This window comes from Falco punctatus (assembly GCF_963210335.1).
Source record: "Falco punctatus genome assembly, chromosome: 7".
Classification (NCBI taxonomy): Eukaryota; Metazoa; Chordata; class Aves; order Falconiformes; family Falconidae; genus Falco; species Falco punctatus.
The window spans coordinates 42,095,723-42,114,896 of NC_137587.1; the positions used below are offsets into that span (position 1 = coordinate 42,095,723).

General features: G+C 43.0%; 1 protein-coding gene across 5 annotated transcripts in view; it reads left to right on the forward strand.

The window, feature by feature from the left end:
• The first annotated feature begins 940 nt into the window (after positions 1 to 940).
• Positions 941 to 19,174, forward strand: part of SYT16 (synaptotagmin 16) — a 53,797-nt gene continuing 35,563 nt past the window's right edge. Inside the window, exons 1-3 of one of the 5 annotated variants that reach the window (XM_080394898.1) lie at positions 941 to 1,055; positions 12,128 to 12,170; positions 12,420 to 13,046. In XM_080394898.1, the coding sequence (XP_080251024.1) occupies positions 12,491 to 13,046 (556 nt within the window). In that variant the 5' untranslated portion in view covers positions 941 to 1,055; positions 12,128 to 12,170; positions 12,420 to 12,490. Of the gene's footprint in view, positions 1,056 to 5,893; positions 13,047 to 19,174 lie in introns of those variants that run through there. The other 4 variants (XM_080394896.1, XM_080394899.1, XM_080394897.1 and 1 more) reach the window with 4 other exon arrangements.

Genomic DNA, 19,174 nt, shown 5'->3' on the forward strand with positions numbered 1-19,174 from the left:
CTTTAAAAGCTTTTTGCTGGCGCCTGTGGTTTGTTGCAGACCCAGTGGTACAGGCAGAATGAGATAAATTGAAATAAGGCAGTTTCTCTGCAGTTTGACATCTGGATGCTGACGTATAGGACTAGTCATCAGCTGGTACGAAACCACTGTGCTCATTACATGTGGTCAAACCTGACAGCAAGGAAGCTGGACTGAATTACCTGAGCTGGAGGCTGGTCTTTTGCAGCAAAGAAGGGTAATTCTGTAGTACAGTAATACGCTTCTTACTTCAGGGTAAAGTAACAGTTGAATGAGGATCATAGGCTGTACATTAACCTGGTTCTTAGTAAGCGTAATGGAGTTGGTACCATTATGGTGTAATCTGATGCTGTAGAGAGAATACACACATTGCAAAGGAGGTGTTGGGGCCATCTGTGCCCTCACCTAATCCTCTCCGCAGCCTCCCCGGAGAATTTACCGCAAGCTGTGCGGAAATGGTTTATAACCAACTGCCCTTTCTTGGCTGGATCCTTGTTGCAGTATGGATTGAGAGTGTCTCTCTTCAAGCTGGTAGAATGCTGCATTGATACGAGAGTTTATTAAAATCAGATTCTTTCCTGTGTTGGAGTTCAACATGTGGCAGAAACGAAGACCTTAATTGGAAATGAGTTTGGTGTGTAATACACCTTGTTGTCAATGTCCTCAGTAGACTGGCCCAACATGGATGTTGTACCCATTTAACACAAGTCCAGGTTCTGCTGAATTTCATTGCTATTTCTTCTGGGGAGAGGATGGGGAAACAGAGCCATGGATACAGATGTGGTTAAACCACATCTTCCTCTAGGCAGTTTTTCCTATTTGGGCTGATATTTTCTTTCTGACTTTCTGTTCCTAGTTATTCCTGAGGCTGCTGGGTATTTTGTCTGCAGCTGGAGTCTTCACTATTCTTCCTGCAGTCCTCTTCCACTTCATCAACAAGAAGGTCTGCTTTGAAAAGAGAGGTGGACTTCCATACCTGGAACAACAAGGAAGAAGAAAACACTACAAAGAAAAGTCCAGAGTTCATGAGGACCTTGGTAAGTATCACAATATTATACCGCCCTTAATGTAGAGTTTCTTCTTGAAGGCTTTGACTGCTGGGAGGACAGAGGTAGACCCATTTGCTGAGTCTGGGGTTATTTGTATGGAAACAGCAGGGTTCTGGATAGACTATAGTAACCTCCAAAACCTGATCAAACGGATACGCAGTTGCTACCATGCTCCCATTATCTTTGTTGTCTGTAGTAATCTGTTGAAAAAGGGAAGGCAACACTGGAGAAAAAACATGCTCCCCACTCTGTCTGTTGTGGGAGTGTTTTTTAATCCAGTGAAGAGCAAATTGTGAGCAATTCTGAATAATGACACTGCCTTTCTACTCACAAAGGATATGCCTGTCCTGGTTTTCTTGTAGTAGCTATTACACGCTCTTTCATGCATTTGTCCTTGTCTGGAAACATGTCTTGGGTAAACCCATGGGTCCTGGAGTCTAAATAACTGGGAATTTTACTGTGGTATAAAAATAAGATTTTAATGTTTCTCGGCCATCAAAAAAACATCCATTCTGGTAATGGTGGTAACTGAGAAGTTGCTAATTTCATCATACATTTGTTTGAAAATTTGCTTTTCTTAAGTGTATAATCATTGAAATAATCAGCCAAGAAGAGGTCTTGGAAGCCTCCCAATTAAAAGGTCTGCTTCTCAGTGGTTCAGTTTTAAAGCTAATTATAGAAGGGCACAATTGCAAAGCGTGGAGCCCCTGGCGGTCTTTTTGTTGTACATTTTGCCTTGTACACAGAGTTCAGCATGTCTGTTGCGAAAGGCATGATCTAGTCATACCTTAAGAGTCCAGGATTTATGGACAGTTGAAGGCTTAGATGCCACATGTGATAGGAAGTCATTGGGACTGACTGCTTCTAACTAAATGCATTAACGAGCCAGGGACAGGCACCAAAATGTTTAAAGTACAAATACTTGAAATTATTCCCATCCATTGAAAGTCCTAACTTTAATGTTTTCAGACAAAGGCTATGTTGTTTTTTTAAAAAGTTTCCTTGGCTGACATTATTTTTAAGTCTTTCTTCCCTTCTCTTTGCCTCCCATCAAGTGGTGTAAAAATGTGGCTTTTATTTTGGTTTTTAAGATGACACATCTCCCAGGAGTGTGTGGGCGTTGACATTCTATGGAGCTGTCACAGGCCATCATGTAAACATGTATTTGCAATGGTTTTTAAAATGTGAATTATTAATAATAAGGGTGGCTTGCGTTTTTGTAATTTTTTCCTTCCAAATTTTGAAGGACAAAAAATTGCTTCCCAGCTGACACACTCGATGGCAATTTTCATTTCAGACTAAATCTTGTGTGTCTGAGTAATAAACCTTTGAAAACATGGGTTTATAATGGAAACACTAATTCAACTTTAACTACAGCTGTGCCATACAAGCAAAATACCACACACATTAATGAGGTGCTAAATCTGATACGGCAGAGGAATATGTTGTATTCATTAATTACAATGGAAACTTAAAAGTTGGAACCTGCTTTTTCCATTCAAACAAAATCAGCTTGGCGAGCTGGAGCGAAGAGCTATTTAAAAATATCATCTCTATATTTAGTTTAAATTTCACCACAGCATTTTGATACTTGTAAGGCCAATATGGAATATGTGTGTAGGAAATGCTAATGCTTTTAAAGGACAGCAGCGTGAGAGAATAGATTAAACCCTGGTATAACACAGTGTGTCATATGGCGAATGTAAAAACCAGGACCCTGAGCCTGGGCTGGGAAGCCAGGAAAGGCTGTTCCTAGCATGGCAGTTGCCTGGTGAGGGAGTTCTCCCAAGAGGAGTGTTGACAAGCAAGAGTTTTCTTCAGATTTGGAATCTGACTTTACTGGGTAGAAAGGAGCAGGACGGGAGTGTTTCTAACGTGTAACTTACTGGTTAACATTGCCTCTTCCTCTTCTCAACTTCTGGTGAGCTGTGTTTGTGACAAGGAGATCCTGACTCTAAAGACTCTGCTGTTCTTTAACTTGTAGCCCACTAATGATTGTTCTTCCCAGTTCTAAGCTTTCAAACTGTGGGAATCATTTTGCATCTCCACATCTGGAATTAGAAGTGGTTAGAACATACCTGTCTGCTATGACTATCAGCTTTTTTAACTGTCTAAATAGGAGAGAAGGCATTTTGCATTTTGATCCCTCTGGTATGACTATAACATCTACAATAGGATAAACCCTAGTTTGCAACAACATAGGTAAATGAAGGCTGTAGCTGAGGAGGTGTGTATGGGTTCTGTGTATGAGATGCTTCTCTCACTAGTTGAGTTTTGAGTTCTCTACTGATAAAAAGGAGAGTTAGTATAGAAACATAAGCAAATCTGTCAACTTTGCACTTTGCAGGTACCCAGGCTGACATTCAGAAAATGTGCTGTAAAGTGTCAAAGTCTTTTTTGTTGTTGTTTTTGCTTTTATGTATAAAGCCTGACCTTGGAACAAGGCAAGTGACAGAATGAAATAGATGTTTCCACCATCATGGCTGTAGGATACATCTGGCTGATTTGTTCCTAATTTGATTTTAATTGCACAGTTTGTGTCCTTATGAAAGCAACAAGATAAGGGAAAGATCTTTGTGAAAATGAAGAATTAATTGAAAACCTTTCAGGAGACACCAGGACAAAGCCTCTTAATTACTAGGATACAATGAATAACGTTTCTGATACTTGAGGCTTTTGTGGATCCTATTCTTGACTGATTCATTGACCTTAGTGATGAGCCCATCTCTTGAGCAAGGATGTGCTGCCCTGATTGCCTCTTGCTCAGCTGCCGGAGCCCATTCACTGCAGGGGCTGGAGCTCATTTGGATGCAGCCAGCCTGTATTTAGGATGGACTTGGCACTGCAAAGGAGAGCCCAGAGTAGGCTGCGAAGCTTGACAGAGAAGCCAGTAAACATGTAACTGATAGGAGGGTAGCACAGAGTTAACTTCAGGCATATCAAGCTTGCTTGGCTATGCCCAGGCATGTGCGGAAGGAAGTGGTGGCGGCATGAAGCAGTTGTGAGTTGACCAGAGTGATGTATGCTTTTGATGTAGGTCATGTGCAGAATACCTTAGTGAGGGAAAAATTAAATACTACACCTTTGGCCTTAATGGAGCCAGCTGGAATGGTTCCTCACAGCATTGGTGGTCTTTCAGGTGGTAGGGGAGTATGTGTGGGGATGAAATTTCCCCTTGGAGCATCCCCGCACACAGGGAAGGAGGATCTTCCCTTGAACAGAGGCCTGACAGATGTCTGTGGGGTCTTGTGTGAGATCTTTTGATGCTGTGATGGTTTGATGTCCCTTCCTGTAGTGTGAATTTCAGGACCAAGAGGTGGTGATGTGTTCTTATGTATTCTGATGGTGTTTATAGTATTGCTGAGCCCTTTGCTTCAGAAATTCATGGGTGAAATACAAATACCTACAAAAACCTGAAGGGCTGGTGCCAAGAGGACGGGGCTGGGCTCTTTTCAGTGGTGCCCAGAGGCAGGACAAGGGGCAATGGGCACAAACTGCAACAAGTTCCACCTGAGTACGAGGAAGAACTTCTTTACCTTGAGGGTGACAGAGCGCTGGCACAGGCTGCCCAGAGAGGCTGTGGGATCTCCTCTGGAGACATTCAAAACCCAACTGGAGATGGCTCTGTGCAACCTGCTGTAGGTGACCCTGCTTTAGCAGGGGGTTGGGCTGGGTGACCTCCAGAGGTCCCTTCCAACCCCGACCATGCTGGGATTCAGTGAAATGAACTTCACAGAAACATGTGACAGTGGTGGGTAAACCCTTGTGTGAAGAGCTGTATCTAACAGTGTACTTCAGTGCTGTGACTTGATAAAGAAAAGGGCCCTCTTTGTTCTGTACTGTAATCTTTTAATAATGATGTGTCCTGAGACTGGGAAAGAAATTGTAGTTTCCTGACTGTGCTTTATACAAAAGTATTCCAGATATGTCTTGCCTTGAACACTTGTCGTGATGTTAAGGATGTACTCCTGATATGTGAAATCAACTTAAACATCATGAGGTTTGAACAAACTTTTTTCCCCCCCCATTTTTCCCTTCTGTCTTAGCCTTGAGAGCACTTTCAGTTCATGTTCTCAAGCTGTTCTGCACAGCCATTGCTCTAGCCTCTGGGGCTAGCAGCACACTTAAATAAATGGAGATGCAGTTCTTATATAAACCACTCCTCTCCTGTAGCTGAGGCTTTAAGGAAAGTATCAACACCTATAACACCCAACAAAGGCAGGAATGTTAGCAGCACTATCTAGATGTCGACCTTACTTTGTGGTTGGTCTTTGTAACCCTGATGCTGAGTATCCAGTATCTCCCTTGTCCTTGGCAAGGTGCAGATTGAAAATGAGTCTGGTGTCATTTGTGTCGCCTAGTTGAGGTACGTAGCTCATCCAGATGTTAGGTTCCTTGTCCAGCCAGCAGCAGGAGGGAGAGGAGCTCTTGAAAGGCAAGCATCTCTGTGTTCAGATGAAGCTGCTCTTCTGTATTGCTTTTTCTCTCAGTTGCTTCTATAGGGGCTCGTGGGAAGAGTGGCTGGACAGGGGAGAGTGTGCCTGTTGCCACTGATGCCTGCCCTAGACATGAGAGCCTGGTTTGTAACAAGGCTGGATTAAATGAAGGGTAGAAGTAGCCACGGGAGCAGTTCCTAAGTTGGTAGGGACAACTCTCTGCTCAGATCCGTGGCTCTGAATTCTTTTAAATAATTTGAAACTAGGTCTGGTTTGCCCAGTGACCCCCCTCAGCCTCCCAGCGTGTCTGGCTGGACTGGTGGTTGACTTAGCAGGAGTGGATGGAGATGGGAGCTACGGACTTATCCATCCTTGTGTGTGCACATGGCTAACCAGGAATCATCCACTGCATTTGCCACTCAGGGCTGTGGTTCCCAAGCAGCACTGTCTGCATTGCTCTATGGTGGTCCATAGGGAGCAGTTTCCATAGGCTCTGTAAGGATGGAGTGTGGGTGGGGGAAGAAAGAGTAACAGTAACTGGGTGACTCCTCAAAATGTTTCTAAAATATCTTCATTGTGTTAAACAGCTAGACACGCTCTCCCACTTCTCCTTTCCATGCAAGTAATTGCTCTGATTGACCCTGGCGTGTTACAGTCGCTGCAGACTGGGTAGCGTGATTACAGGCAGGATTGAGACTCTGTGTATTGGGTCTGCTCTGGGCAACAGCTTGCCAGCACAGGTGGGTAGGTTCAAGTGGTGGTGTAAATTGGTGTTTCTCCAGCTTTTTGAACTTGCAATTTCCTTTTGGCTCCTCTGTCTTCATGCAAACCAACGAATGACTGCAGCTCAATAACAGAATGCACTGTAATTTCTGACTGCAGGTTTCTTCTTTCATTCCTCTAATCCAGTAATTACAGATGTTTCTCATTCCTGTGCCTTGAAAGAGCACGGTTTGCACTACTAACACCACTTTTCTAATACTCCAGTGATCTGTGACTTTCTTTTATGCCCTTTTTGTAACCCTCGGTTTGAGTATAAACAATTAAAGTTATTCATTGTTGCTTTTTGTACTACTGCTTGGCACAGAACTTAGTTTTTGTGCATACGGTGACAAGTGGCTCTTCAAAAGCAAAGGCGCTTTTTTTGGTTTGGAGGATGTGACTGGCTCCAGTGGAGTGACTCTGGACTTTACTAGTGCTGAGGCAGAATCTGGCTCTGCTGGATGTCCGGGCCAAATATGGTCAAGGAAGGTGTTTCCATTTTCTCCCTCCTGAAAATTCCTTCAAGTTTTGTGGTAATATTTTGGTGGCAATAGAGCTATCTGTGCAGTTACAGGTTCCCTGTTTTGTAAGTGCAGTGGACTTAGGTGAAATGAACACACTTCTGAGTTCAGGAGGTCTGAAGGGTCTAAGCAAAACCAAAGGTGTGAAGTGGTCAGCACAGGAAATTGCCATCATCTCCTCTGCCCTGATGCTGATGGAGCTTCTGAGCATAATATTTGGATGCTGGTCTTCCAGCAGCACTTTTTTGCCTGGATTTATCACCATATACTCTATTTAGTGGAGAGACCTGGGTTTTTAGAAAAAGGCCCCACAGTTTTGAACAGTTAATGTCACATTTGCATAATTCCTTTTTTCTTATATTCCTTTACTCTTCTCCCCATCCCACTGAGACTGTGAAGATCAGTAATTGTTGCTGTTGTTTTTGACAAAAGGAGAGCATGCAACGGAGGGGTGGGAAAGAAAGGAGACACCATGGGGTGAAATATCTTGATCAAAACCACTTCTGTCCTTTGGGTATCAATTTTTACAACTAATTTGGCACAACATCGCTAGTAGCGAGCTGCCTGGAAAGACATGAGATGATTTGGGAGTGAGGAATAAGTCTGCAGGCTCCCTGTGCAGAGGCAAAACTCGGTGCAGCAGGGTGCATTGCTGTCTGTCTGATCTCGTCTTTGCTTTCCCTTCACCCTTTTGTGGCTTGCAGGACTGATGTGTTGCAGCAGCGGATTTATTGCCTTGTTGATTTGTAACCCATGAATGTTTCCAATGAGAGGTGTGTAATTTATTGACATAAACTATTAGATCTTCCTTGAATGCCCTGGAGTTTCTGAATCACCAGCTGAAAAGTATTATTACAGAGCACATAATCACTTGGAAAGTGCCTGGCTTCTCTTTTCTTTGCATTAAATTCAGCTACATAAATAGCATTTTTATAGCACGTGGGCCAAAGAGGTACCAAAATGTTCTGTATTTCTGTTTTATTTTACCTTGGGGAAACTTGATCAGCAGTGACGCTCACAGTTGATGTGAACCTTGGGCACTGCCTGTGTACTTTCCTCGTAACGCTTCTGCAAGAGGCTCCAATCAACTGTACAGCTTCAAATGGCCAGGCTGGTTTTGGCACATTTTGGTGACAGTTTTAACTGGAAATACAGTTTCATTGTAGCAGTGTGTGGTTATCCTTCACTGTGAGGATGGAAGGGCTTTGAGCATCTTGTTAAATTTGATTTGGGCCACTACACGAGCAAAAAGTGCAGATTGTTCCCAGAACTAGGGTAGAGGATTTCTTGGCCCAGGGCTGCTGCTGCCTGCCTTCAGCAGGGTACGTTTCTAATCTCCCCCCTGCTATGGTATGTGTGTGCTAATTGGGCTCCAGTCTGAAAGGAGTGTCCGGCTCATTATGGTTTTCAATAGCTGAAAAAGGATTATTACACCATCTTACGCCTCCAAGCCTTCCTTACCTCCTCCTTTTATGAACAGCAAAACGGCCTTGTGTTTTCCACAGGTCCGTGATGTTCCGGGCGTTGGCTTAAGTCACGCCTTGGTTTAGGTCTTTTCTCCTAGGCTTGAAGAAGGGCTTCACGGTGGGTCTGTAGCACTGCTTTTCCTAGATGTCCACACAACTGTCCGTGGATATGATCCATGGCATGCCAGGTGGGCGTGAGGTGAACGTGCTGTCTGTATGAGATCAGGAAATAAAAGTCAGTGATTATCAGTGTCTTAATTCAAATTTCTGGGAAATGGGGAAGGCAGGAGTTGTTCCCCTGGGTACCTGTAGTGTGTCTGTCTAAATCCGTGACCCGGCATAGTGCTCAGTTCCAGTCATGGACAGATGGTTTTAGCAACTTGCCCAAAATGCTGAAAGAGCTTCTTGGTACAATTTTCTTGGCAGTGGCAAAAGTGCATCTTTCTAGAACGGTGACGTGACAAAGATGTCTTCTGATCTTTGGAAGCTGGGAGCTGATTTCTTCTTGTGTCTCTATATGGGACGGTACCTTCCCAGGCAGAGAGTTGAGGCTGTGGATTTCCTCCTGATCTAGCGTTCCAGAAAAAAAAACGTTCACTTGAAAATTGTTCAGTTACTATATGCTGAAACACATGTTGGGAGGCTTGTAGACAACAGGTTGAAAACAAGGGAGGAGTCTGGTAGAAAACTTGCAAGGGCCAACAAAAGGTGACTGAGGAAAAGGAGGATTGTGCCTATGCGTTGCAACAGCTCGAATAAGGGAAATTGTTGTAAGAAATACACATCTGATGGCAATTTTTTTTTGGAGCCTGCATATCAAGAAGATTGAAAGACATTTTGCTAATATTACAAACCTTTATATTGCGGTAGTGTTTTAAATTCTGCTAATAGTCTTTTTTTAGCCATACAGTAATTGCAGCTCTCAATGGGAACGCTACTCAGGAATAATGATCCTATCAAGACAAGGGAATATAGATTGTAGTAAAGGTTATGATGGCTTCTGTGAAATGCTTAACATTGATCATTTTAGCTATCTGATTTTTTTCCAAGAGGAAAAAAAACCAAAACCCAACTTTGAGTTAAGCAGGCGATTCAGTGTGAAAATTCTTGTGGTTAGTTTTAGAAGACAGAACCTGAAGTGAATTTGCTAAACTGTTTTTTTTCTTGCTTTCTTTTTTGATGAATGCTTTTAAAAAGAGATGGATTTTTGTCCCACACATTTTAAATGCTCAGTTGTTTTTTTTTAATGCAAGTCAAAATTGTTAGAGAATTCAAAAGTAAAAATCCATTATGTTGAAAAGGCCATGTTGTGAAACACATCATAAACACCCCGTTAGAGCAGTGCCTGCTAATTAAGGGAGAGAGCTCCTGGGAAACAGTAAGCCTGTGACAGAGCTCAGCCCCCTTTGATCCTCTGTTGAGTTTGTAAAAACGTTGCCCGCCTAAACTTGTCTGCAGCTTGTTACATGTTTTATCCATCTGCTGCAAGACCAAAAATAAGTGATTTATAATTCAGTTGAACTCCAGTTGTTCAGCATATCATTGACTGTGGGGTTTTCAGTAAGAGGGAGAGAACGAGAGGAAGAGCCAAACAAAGGCTAAACAGAGTCAGGCACCCTGGAAATTGCATTGCTTTTGCTTGTAGGGATGATGTAGGCACTGGTTTGGAGGTTGTACAAGCGTGTTGCAGGTTTTAATGCAATGCAGTTCAGATTTTTTGGGTGAAATATACTTCAGTGTCTATCCGTTGTCTGTAAATGGAAATAAAACCATTTGTTGGGGTTCTCTGCCTTTAATCCAGACAAATGTCCTGGTCTTGGGTAGAATCGTGGGTGTGTATATGTGTGTGTACGCATCATGTTTGCCCTCAGCCTACTTATAGGAAGGTGATCAGGGCAACTACTTGGGATATGAAAGATGTGTCTTCAAGTCTTACCTGCCTCTTCAGGTGACTGGGTGACCATATTCAAGCTCTGCAGGTGACTGTAGATCACTACTTTAATTCCCTGACAAAAGTAAAATCTTGCTTTGAAAAGTTCCTTCTGTCTTTATGGTTGTGATACTAACCTCCCTAATGCGGAGTCTCTTGTGCAGTGCTGCAATGTTTGCCTGAGCCACGGTGCCATCAGCCACAGCATCTGGGAGAAGTGGGATCCTGTGTTGGGTCATTTGGGTGTTAGCTCTGAAATGTAATAACAAGAGGAGCTAATTAATCCCTGCGCAAATATTGCAAGTCTATGTTCTGTTGACTTTTGGAACAGATCAGTGCTTCATTTTAGCACCCATATGTTTTATCTGCATTGGTTAGCTATCACTCCTGGATGCCTGCATCCATCCAAGGGCTACTGTTGTCATATATCTTGCTGATGAGGGGGAGGCAGAGCATTAGGAAGTTCTCTTTTCATCAGAAATCAGATTCAATTGCCCTTGCCTGTAAGTAAATGACAGGTTAAAAACATATCCACCATCTAGTACTTGCCACCCAAATTTATCTCCTTCCATGCCTGAGAGAATCTCACTGTACGCTGTCCTCCCAGTGGCTTCTCTGGTGCTGGGACTTGCCAGTAACAAATCTGCGTTATGCTGAAATTGTGTTCTGTGGAGTTTGTCATCAATTTAGGTCTATGGGAAAATAAGTTGCACAAAGCAGAGAGGCTTCACCAAGGGCAGGGTTGGAAAGAGGAGAGTCAATGAAGGGAACAGCTCACCTGGGAGGTTATACCATGACATTATCTGTTCTTTGCCAAAGATTTAATCTGTGGCAGGGAACCTTACCAGGGTCCCAGTGGCTGAGCCAGAGGCCAACGGGTGACAGGTGGATACTGGAACAGCATGTGCCCTGAGCCTGGAAAGTTTGTAACAGCCATCAGCTTTTAAAATGGCTTTAGTAACCTACATTCACTTGCTGCCCTTGTTAGGTCTGTAATTCTTAGTACCTACTGAAGCTGATGGTAAACTTGTTCCAAGTGTCTGCAGTGTAATTCAACATCACTGAACAGTTATTTGGCACAGGTGTTTCAAAAGGTAAAGGCCTCTTAAGTCACTAATCTCATCTGTGGGGAAAAAAAAAAAAAGCTGCTCACCAAGCAAGATGGGCGCTCCTTGGTCAATGCTCCATTTAAAAATCAAAACACTGGGATTCCCACTACATTTCTCTGAAGACTGTTTCACAGGGTAATCCACATTGCTGCTGAGCTTATTTTCTTGCTGCTTATACTGTATTTACCCTTCGTAATCTGATTGTCCCTACACCTCTAAATTCAGCAAGACACCGGAAATAATTTTTGAAGCTTCTTTTTAGTTGTCTTTTAGCCTAAAATCTGCAACTGTTTAATCCTTTCTTCCTAAACCCATCATCTTATTTGTAGGTTTCTCCTTCTCAGAGTTCCTAAAAGAATATCTGTCTTGTGATAATGTGGGAAGATGTATATCGGGTAAAAAGGCACCTTAACTTTCTGCAAGTTATGCTTTTGTTAACTGGCTTCTATTCCCAGTGATTTCATTCCTATAATATTCCACCTCCTGTGTTGGGGTGGTTTTGTGTTTTTTGGTGTGTGGTTGGTTGTGGGGTTTTTTTTTTTTTTTCCTCATTTCTCTGAAGGGCAAAATGACTCTGGGTTGTGTTACTCTGTGGGCAGAGAGGGTTTCTTCAGAGCCTTTCTGGAGCAAAGCATTTGAGACAGTTGTCTGCCATGGGCTGATTCTGCACACTTTAGGCCTGTCACTTTAATAAATCAAAACATAATTCTCCCCAGATTCTCCACCCTTCAGTTTTTCCATCTGGACATGCTAAGGCTAAGGATGTGGTTGAAGTCAGGGCCAGGAGATTATCTGAGATTTTTGACTGCAGATTGTTTTGTACTTTTTTTTACCAGGTCTGTGGACAGCTGTAACCAGAATGTGTGCACTTCAGAAAAGGTACTTCTGTTCCAGTGTTCCAGGTTTAAATTTTTATGTAAGGTTTAGCAATTGAATTAAGGCTTTCCAGATCTTTGCAGGAAAATCTGTAATTTTTCCGTAACTTCTGGATTTCTAGTGGTATTCTCAGTGAGTAGAAGTGCTTTTTCCATTTCTCCTTTCAGTTCTAGACATCTTACGTAGATGATGTGTCAACAGGTGTTGTTGGAAATAAATTTACAGTAATCTCTTATGGTGCTTATTCTGCAGCTCCCTAAACTGTAAGTGACATGCTGGCAAAACTGAACAACTGATCACCAGATACTGGCATAGTGTCAAACATGGCTTCTGAGGCTGCTCAGAATTTCCTTCAGCCACTGTCGTCTTGGATGTCTCAAATATATGAAGCTATCCAACAAGCAGGAGACTCTATATCGGCTTCACTGCTGAATTTGAGTGGAGCGAGTCGTAAGACAGAAGAAGAGAGGAACCGGGACTTGGAGAATAATGGAGGGGATTATGAGGATTATTCTGAGGAATCGGACGATGAACAACACCTGGACCTCTGGGATGAGGAATACTTATATCCTAGAGAAGATGGTCATGTTGGTGGTCCTGATCTTGCTTCACAAGACCTCCCACGTGGCTCTGACGATGGCCCACAGAGGCAAAAACGGGTTAAAAATACTAGCAGTGTACCAGAGCAGTGCATTGAAAGCGTTGTGTCTTTGACAGCCAATGGATCCTACTGGATGCGTGAAGATCTCCAGCTGCCTGATCGCCTTCCTACCATCACTGAAGAAGAAGGTGAGCTCTCTGTGAGGATGGGACATCACAAGCACAACCTCAGCTTGGGTGGCTCCTTAACAAGTAATAATGGCAAGGCAGGTTTTGCAGGTAAGCAGCTAGCATGCACCCTGACAGTATTACCCAGACCTCTCTTTTCTGGTCTTGATTTGATTTAGTTGCTAATCTGCTCATTATGTTCTGTGTTGTCTCTGTTTCCCACAGCTAAAATAGAACTCCCCAAATCCCAAAGAAAAAAATCTAACCTTTCCTCATTTGTTTCCAATTCTTCTCTCGTTCGTGAGACTAATCTCATTGAAACAAGTGGAAATCTCCAGGGTGAGATGCTGTGTATTAGAAGGCAGTCAGGCCCTGTTGCTGTAGCAAAAAGTATTTTGCTCCCTCCATGTTTTGTTTCTGGTAGCAGGACCCTTCAAAGGGAGTGTTTAGCCTTAAGCCTTCACTTTGAGAACCATCTGCCTTTGCATCATTGCTATTAAAGATATATATAATCTCAAACCTTGTTTCTTTGTGCCAGGAATCTCAAGATGTTACTGTGCCATGTGTTGTGAAATGCTGTACTAAAAAGCCAGCCATATCTCATGATTTTATGGATGAAAGGCTCCCAAATCACTTTCCACCCCTCCCACCACCCCCACAGGCTTTTCAAATAAGACTGAAGAAGATAACAGGCAGGAGATTTTGTGAAGAACTGGATTTGATATTTTCATTTTTAAATTGGCCTAACTGTGACTTCTGATCATTAAGTGACATGAACAGCTTTTCAGGTGATTGTATTTGGGACTGAATTTCAGCCATGTGACTCGTACTCACTCAATGCTGCTGCAAACGTGGCTGGACGTTACCTGGGTCACAGAGGACTGACAGAGACTTACATCCCAACCAGAAGCAGGAAAGCTGCGGTCCTGCTGGCACCATCCTTGGGTCTTGCTGGGTTGAAGCCACCCTTTACCAACATCCTAGGAAGAAGGATAAGAGAGGAAAGGGGGGAGGGGGGAGTGGGTTTACAATATGGAGCTGATAATGAACTTGAGACTCACTGAGGGTCCTCAGTATTTGTCTTCCAATGTCTAAATTCTCTTTTTTTTTTTTTTTTTTTTTTTTTAAGCAGGCAGTAAATGCTTTTGAAAATGTTTGTTTTATAATGACCAAGAGCTTTGCATCACTCTTGGCTTCTAGGGAAGTCTTACATATTTAGCCTTTTCTGTGCAGACTGTGGAAGATCAGCCCGTTTGTTTTCTATTTAATAGGAATATCAGACCAACAGGGTATAAACCTTGACGGTGTTCTTTAATGAATGTAAAATTAGCTCTTTACTTTATTACTATTCCTCACACTGTTATGGCCAGGGAGTAAATAATTAAAAAGAGCTTTTGGTCTAGCTGTTCTGTCTCCCAAACTGGGCCCGCTTGTTTCATATTCCAATGGACAGTTGCCAGTTCTCAGGTTCAGCACCCCAGAGCCTCTAACCTGTGTAGATCCCCTACCTTCTGGTACCCCTATATGTTGCCTGTGTGATATCCTGCCCACAGGGTTTGTTCATAGGCAAGTTGATGCTTTAGGGCTGGAATTACTCTGTGTGCTTGGATTGTGTCTGGTGTGAGCATAGACAGAACAGGGCACGTAGTGTCCTTCCAGGGAGTTCTGCAGCCATGGATCCTCCTGGACAAGTGCTATTCAGGGCACAACCTTGTCTCCTGCAGATGGGCTGCTAGAGCGATTCACGGCAAATCCTGGGGTTTCTCAGAATAGGCTGGGGAGCAGCCATGTGCCAAATGCATTGTTTCAGTGGTGGCCTCCACATCTTTGTCCTGTCTCTGGTCTGCATCCTTGCTTACAGTGGATGGGAGAAATGGAGGCCAGGAATGGGCTACTGTCGCTGTCAGAGCAGTTTCTCTGCATTGTCTGCAGAGACGTCTGAGAGAGAGGGTCCTTTAGGAATGTGCGATGGACCAGATGGATTTTCCTAGATGAATTTTCTGTGAGTTTTCATAGTGACAGACAGGTGCCAGAGTAACCCATCACGGCAGCTAAGGGGGAGGGTCGCTCTGAACCTCTCTCCCAGCTGAGAGCCGGTGCTGATCAAGTTGCTGTTGGACTGTCTCTTAGTATTTAGTGGCTTTCCTCCTCAGCAAACTGTCTGCAGCCATTGTGGATGGGAAGGCTGGCCTTACAGAGCTCCCCAGCACCTACATAGCTGCTGCCTAGAGCGCTCTGTTCCCACATGAAGCACTTTAGGGGGGCATTGCATAGCTTTTTGCACCAGAGGGAATGTCACTCCAAATGCTCTCAAATGGTCTTTCATCTTTTTATCTTCGCAATGCACGGCACAAAGGGCCACCCAATGGTCTCAGGACTTCATAGTCATAAAGCTGGCCGTTTGAGGGTTGGAGGACTGGGAGCTGATGCCTTTTTTCTCAGAACTAAGTTGTATAATGGGAGAGAAAGTGCTGAACTGTGATTTGAAAATGTCTTCCACAAGGTCTTTGATGTGGAAGAACTCATTTTGCTCTAAGTGACCCTTCGCTTCCAAAACACACACATACTCTTTGTATTTTATTTTTTCAACTCTTTATTTCCTCTTTTTCCTTTAGATTCATTCTCTAACATCAAGAGTGTGAACTCTTCTGATGGTAACCTAGACATGCAGAGAGACTGTAATACTCTGGCAACTTAAAATTTCAGTCATGGATTAAAATGATCAAGAGAAGATGTTTGAGGTATCCTTATTTCTGTTAGATTTGTTACCTAACCCTAAGTGACAATGTAAGCGAGCATATGGACTTGCTGACATTCAGCAAAGGCATTCAGTAGCATCAATATTAGCTTTGAACATTTTTTCCTTCCATTTGGCATTTTTTCCCCATTTCTGCAAAATACATGTTTCCTGTTTATCCTTATATTCTTTTCAGAACATTGCATCTTGACTTTATTTCATTTAATGTACCATATTTCTCTTCACAATAGAATATTTTAAAGCTAAATTGGCACAAAACAGTAGCAATGCTGAATGCTTTTTGTTGCCATGGAAATATTTCTGGGCACTTACTGAAGACCTGGTTGCCAATAGTAATGTAACAGAGAAAATAGATACGCTTCATTTAGCAGCCACTGGTGATTAAAGAGCCTCAGAAACTCATTACAAGGTCATTCCAATATATAGCTCATTGGGTTTAGGGGGAAAAAAAACCCAATCCTAGATGAAAATGATTTTGTTTTAAAAAAAATGCAAAACAAAATCCCATATTTGTTCCCCTTCCTTAAACTTACAGCATGCTTCTGAGATGGAATAAAATAACATTGCAGTTAAAACCCATCATTACCCCTTCTCACTTCTCCTTTTTATCAAATATGCTTTTGATCACATTTTTGCCTCCTAGTAAATGTTTCCTAGCTCCCAGAGTAGCTTTTCTCAGGCCCCAAAGCAGCACACATGTTAGTGAAAACCATTCTTAGGCTTAGGGATCTAATAAAGTGTTTGAGCAATGAAATTCTTGAATTTTTAAGTCAAATGTCTGTTAGACACTGTGAGGCATGCTAATCGGCAGGGTGCATGTTTGGCTGCTGCTGAGTCCTGGTCTGTACTTAAATGATGCTAGTAATGTTGTGCCAAGTTTTCAAGCAAATGCAGGGAAAAGTTTTTCACTTTGGATGCTTTTGATTTACACTTTAAAAAGAAGGAGGTATTTTAGCAGGAAATACTGCAATGCTAGGTGTTTGGTTTAAGAGGTTAGTGATGGGAAGGCAGACCCTTCCGTGCATGCAGATCCCAGCCACCATTTGCAAGTCATGTAGTTGTAAATTTTGCAAATACATACGAACTTGCTCTCGCATCTTCTTTGAGACCCTCCTTCACTGAGTCTAACCTCAATGGTTCTGACAAAGAAACAGTGTCCCATCACAGAATAGGGAGAGAGGAGCCTTTGCATCCCCTTGCAGCTAAGATGCTGCTGCTCAGCTGACTGGGGGTGGCTGGCAAGAGCATGGCTGCCAAATCCGTCATTGCACATTTGGCTTAAGAACTGAGAAAAAGCAGTGGAACAATAAGCAGTAGTGTGCTGCAAGCAGAGGGGCAGAGCTGGCCAGTCTGTCTGCTTCCCAGGCTGAATCTATAGAGGGAAAAAAAAGTAATAATGAAAAAGGTGAAAAGCAGCAATAATTGTGCCATGAATGCAATGGCTTTAGCCCACTTCTTCCTCAGGGCAAACAAAAACTCAAAGTGGCCATTAAGTTAGGAGTTTCAGCAGACACCGCTCTGAAAAGGCATGGGGCCAGACACACCAGCAGAGCTGAACTATTTTTGCACAGCGAGCTCTGTGATTGAAGAGTCTCCCGAGCTGTCTGACACTGTTCATAACACCAGTGTAATATATAGGTGAGCTCTACACTTAAGCTACATGTAGTCCTTGGAGATTTTTTTCCCATCAATTAGACAATCTCAATGCTAGCTAAAGATTGCATTTCAGTTGGACTAAAATACATTTTTTTGACCTTGGAATGCTAGGAAGTTTGACGTCCTAATAGGAATCTTGTCTAGATGGCTAGATAGTTATCCTCAATACATGTGTAAGGGGAGGAACGCCTCTGAGGCTCTGGGAGTTTTTAAAACTGGAAAGCGCTATTGCATTTACTTACCTTGGCCTCCAGCTCAACAGTGGTCATTGATTTTTGCCAGTAATTGCTGTAGCAGAGGAAATTATTCTTTCTGCTGTATAGGAGCACTCCTGACCTCTGTTTAAGACCCTTCATACGGCCAGGAATTCCTAGCAAGAAGTGAGTTTTCATTAGGTCCTATAAACCTATATAGCAGACTATATCCGTAACAAGAAGATGCTGCTTGTATGATAAATAAAACTTCTGCTTGATCCAGAGACTGAAATAGATAGATGGCCAGTCTCCATGTAAGGATCCTAAGTATTCGTGGATTTTATCACCTGTCTGGCTACGGAGCCAGCTAGTGTTCTAGCCATAACGTAGCCCTATAAAAATTAGTGCCTGTACTGAAAACAGGACGTTTAATGAGGCTACACTGAATCAATAGCACTGCTAGGACTGAGTAAAGGAAAGCAAAGACAGACAGTGGACAAAAGCACTTCACAGAAAATATACCTGGCTGCTCGAGTGGGAGAAAGCTCTAACGTGACTGAGGATATGCATCTGGTCTCTGAAGAATGCAGTATGAGCCCACAGCTTTCTGAAATGAAGTGCAGATGTGAGTTTGCATTGAATGCTTTGTCTCTGGGAATTTGAGAACCACTCAGAAAGTGTTTGTGCACAGACTTCTGTCCTTGTGAAAGTGGTACCATGTTCCTTTTTATATTTAAAGTACTCCTTTGCAGTTCTGTCTCTCTAAAGTTTCAGATTACAAGGGATCTTCATCTATGATGCCAAAAGTAAGTGCTGATCAGAGCACAGAACAGTCCCAAAAGGAGGATGGATTGTGGTATGTCAGCTGTACAGCTGGGGGAAGGAAGCCAAGGAGTGGTTCTGAATTTTCAAAGGTGGACTCTGTCTTGGGCCTGTCAACATTGCTGTTCATTCTCAGTTGGTGATTTTAGACACAGTGTCTTTCTAAGCCCACAGCAGATCAGTAATTTGGGATGTCACCCAGTTCCATGTCTGGTGGGCAGAGCTTCCTTGTGTTTAGCTCCCTGTGGGGCATGAGGAAGGATGTTCTGTTCAGGAGCACTTGTCATCTGCTCTAGCCATCTAGAAGGTTGCATAAGCTGTATGAAGAAGGATGTATTTGAGACGAAGAAATGCTGTTCAGTGCAGTTACAGAACAAACAGTGTGTGTGAGTGTGCGTGTTGTGCATGTATTTTCTGATCCACTTTAGCTTAGTGGCATCCTCTTCCCACTCCCCATATGGCAGTTGCGACTCTATCTTCCTCTGGGAAGGTTGTTTAGGACTCAAGAGGCTTCATTTACCAATAAACAGCATCTTGGCAGCATCTGGGAAGTGCTGCCTTTCTCCTAGAAACTCTGCCTCCTCACCTTCCATCTCCTACTACAGGCAAGGCAGGTGTGAATGATCTCATTGTGTTGTGGTGGAGGTTACATGCAGGCGTACTAGCAGCACTCTGTGCAGAGCTGGAACATAGTATTTCTGTGTGCTGATACAAACGGTAGTACTTTTTTTTTTTTTTTTTCTTTTTTCTTCTTTTTTTTTTCCCCCCTCCCTATTGCTGCTAGCTTGGCTGGCTTTGTAGAAGGCTAC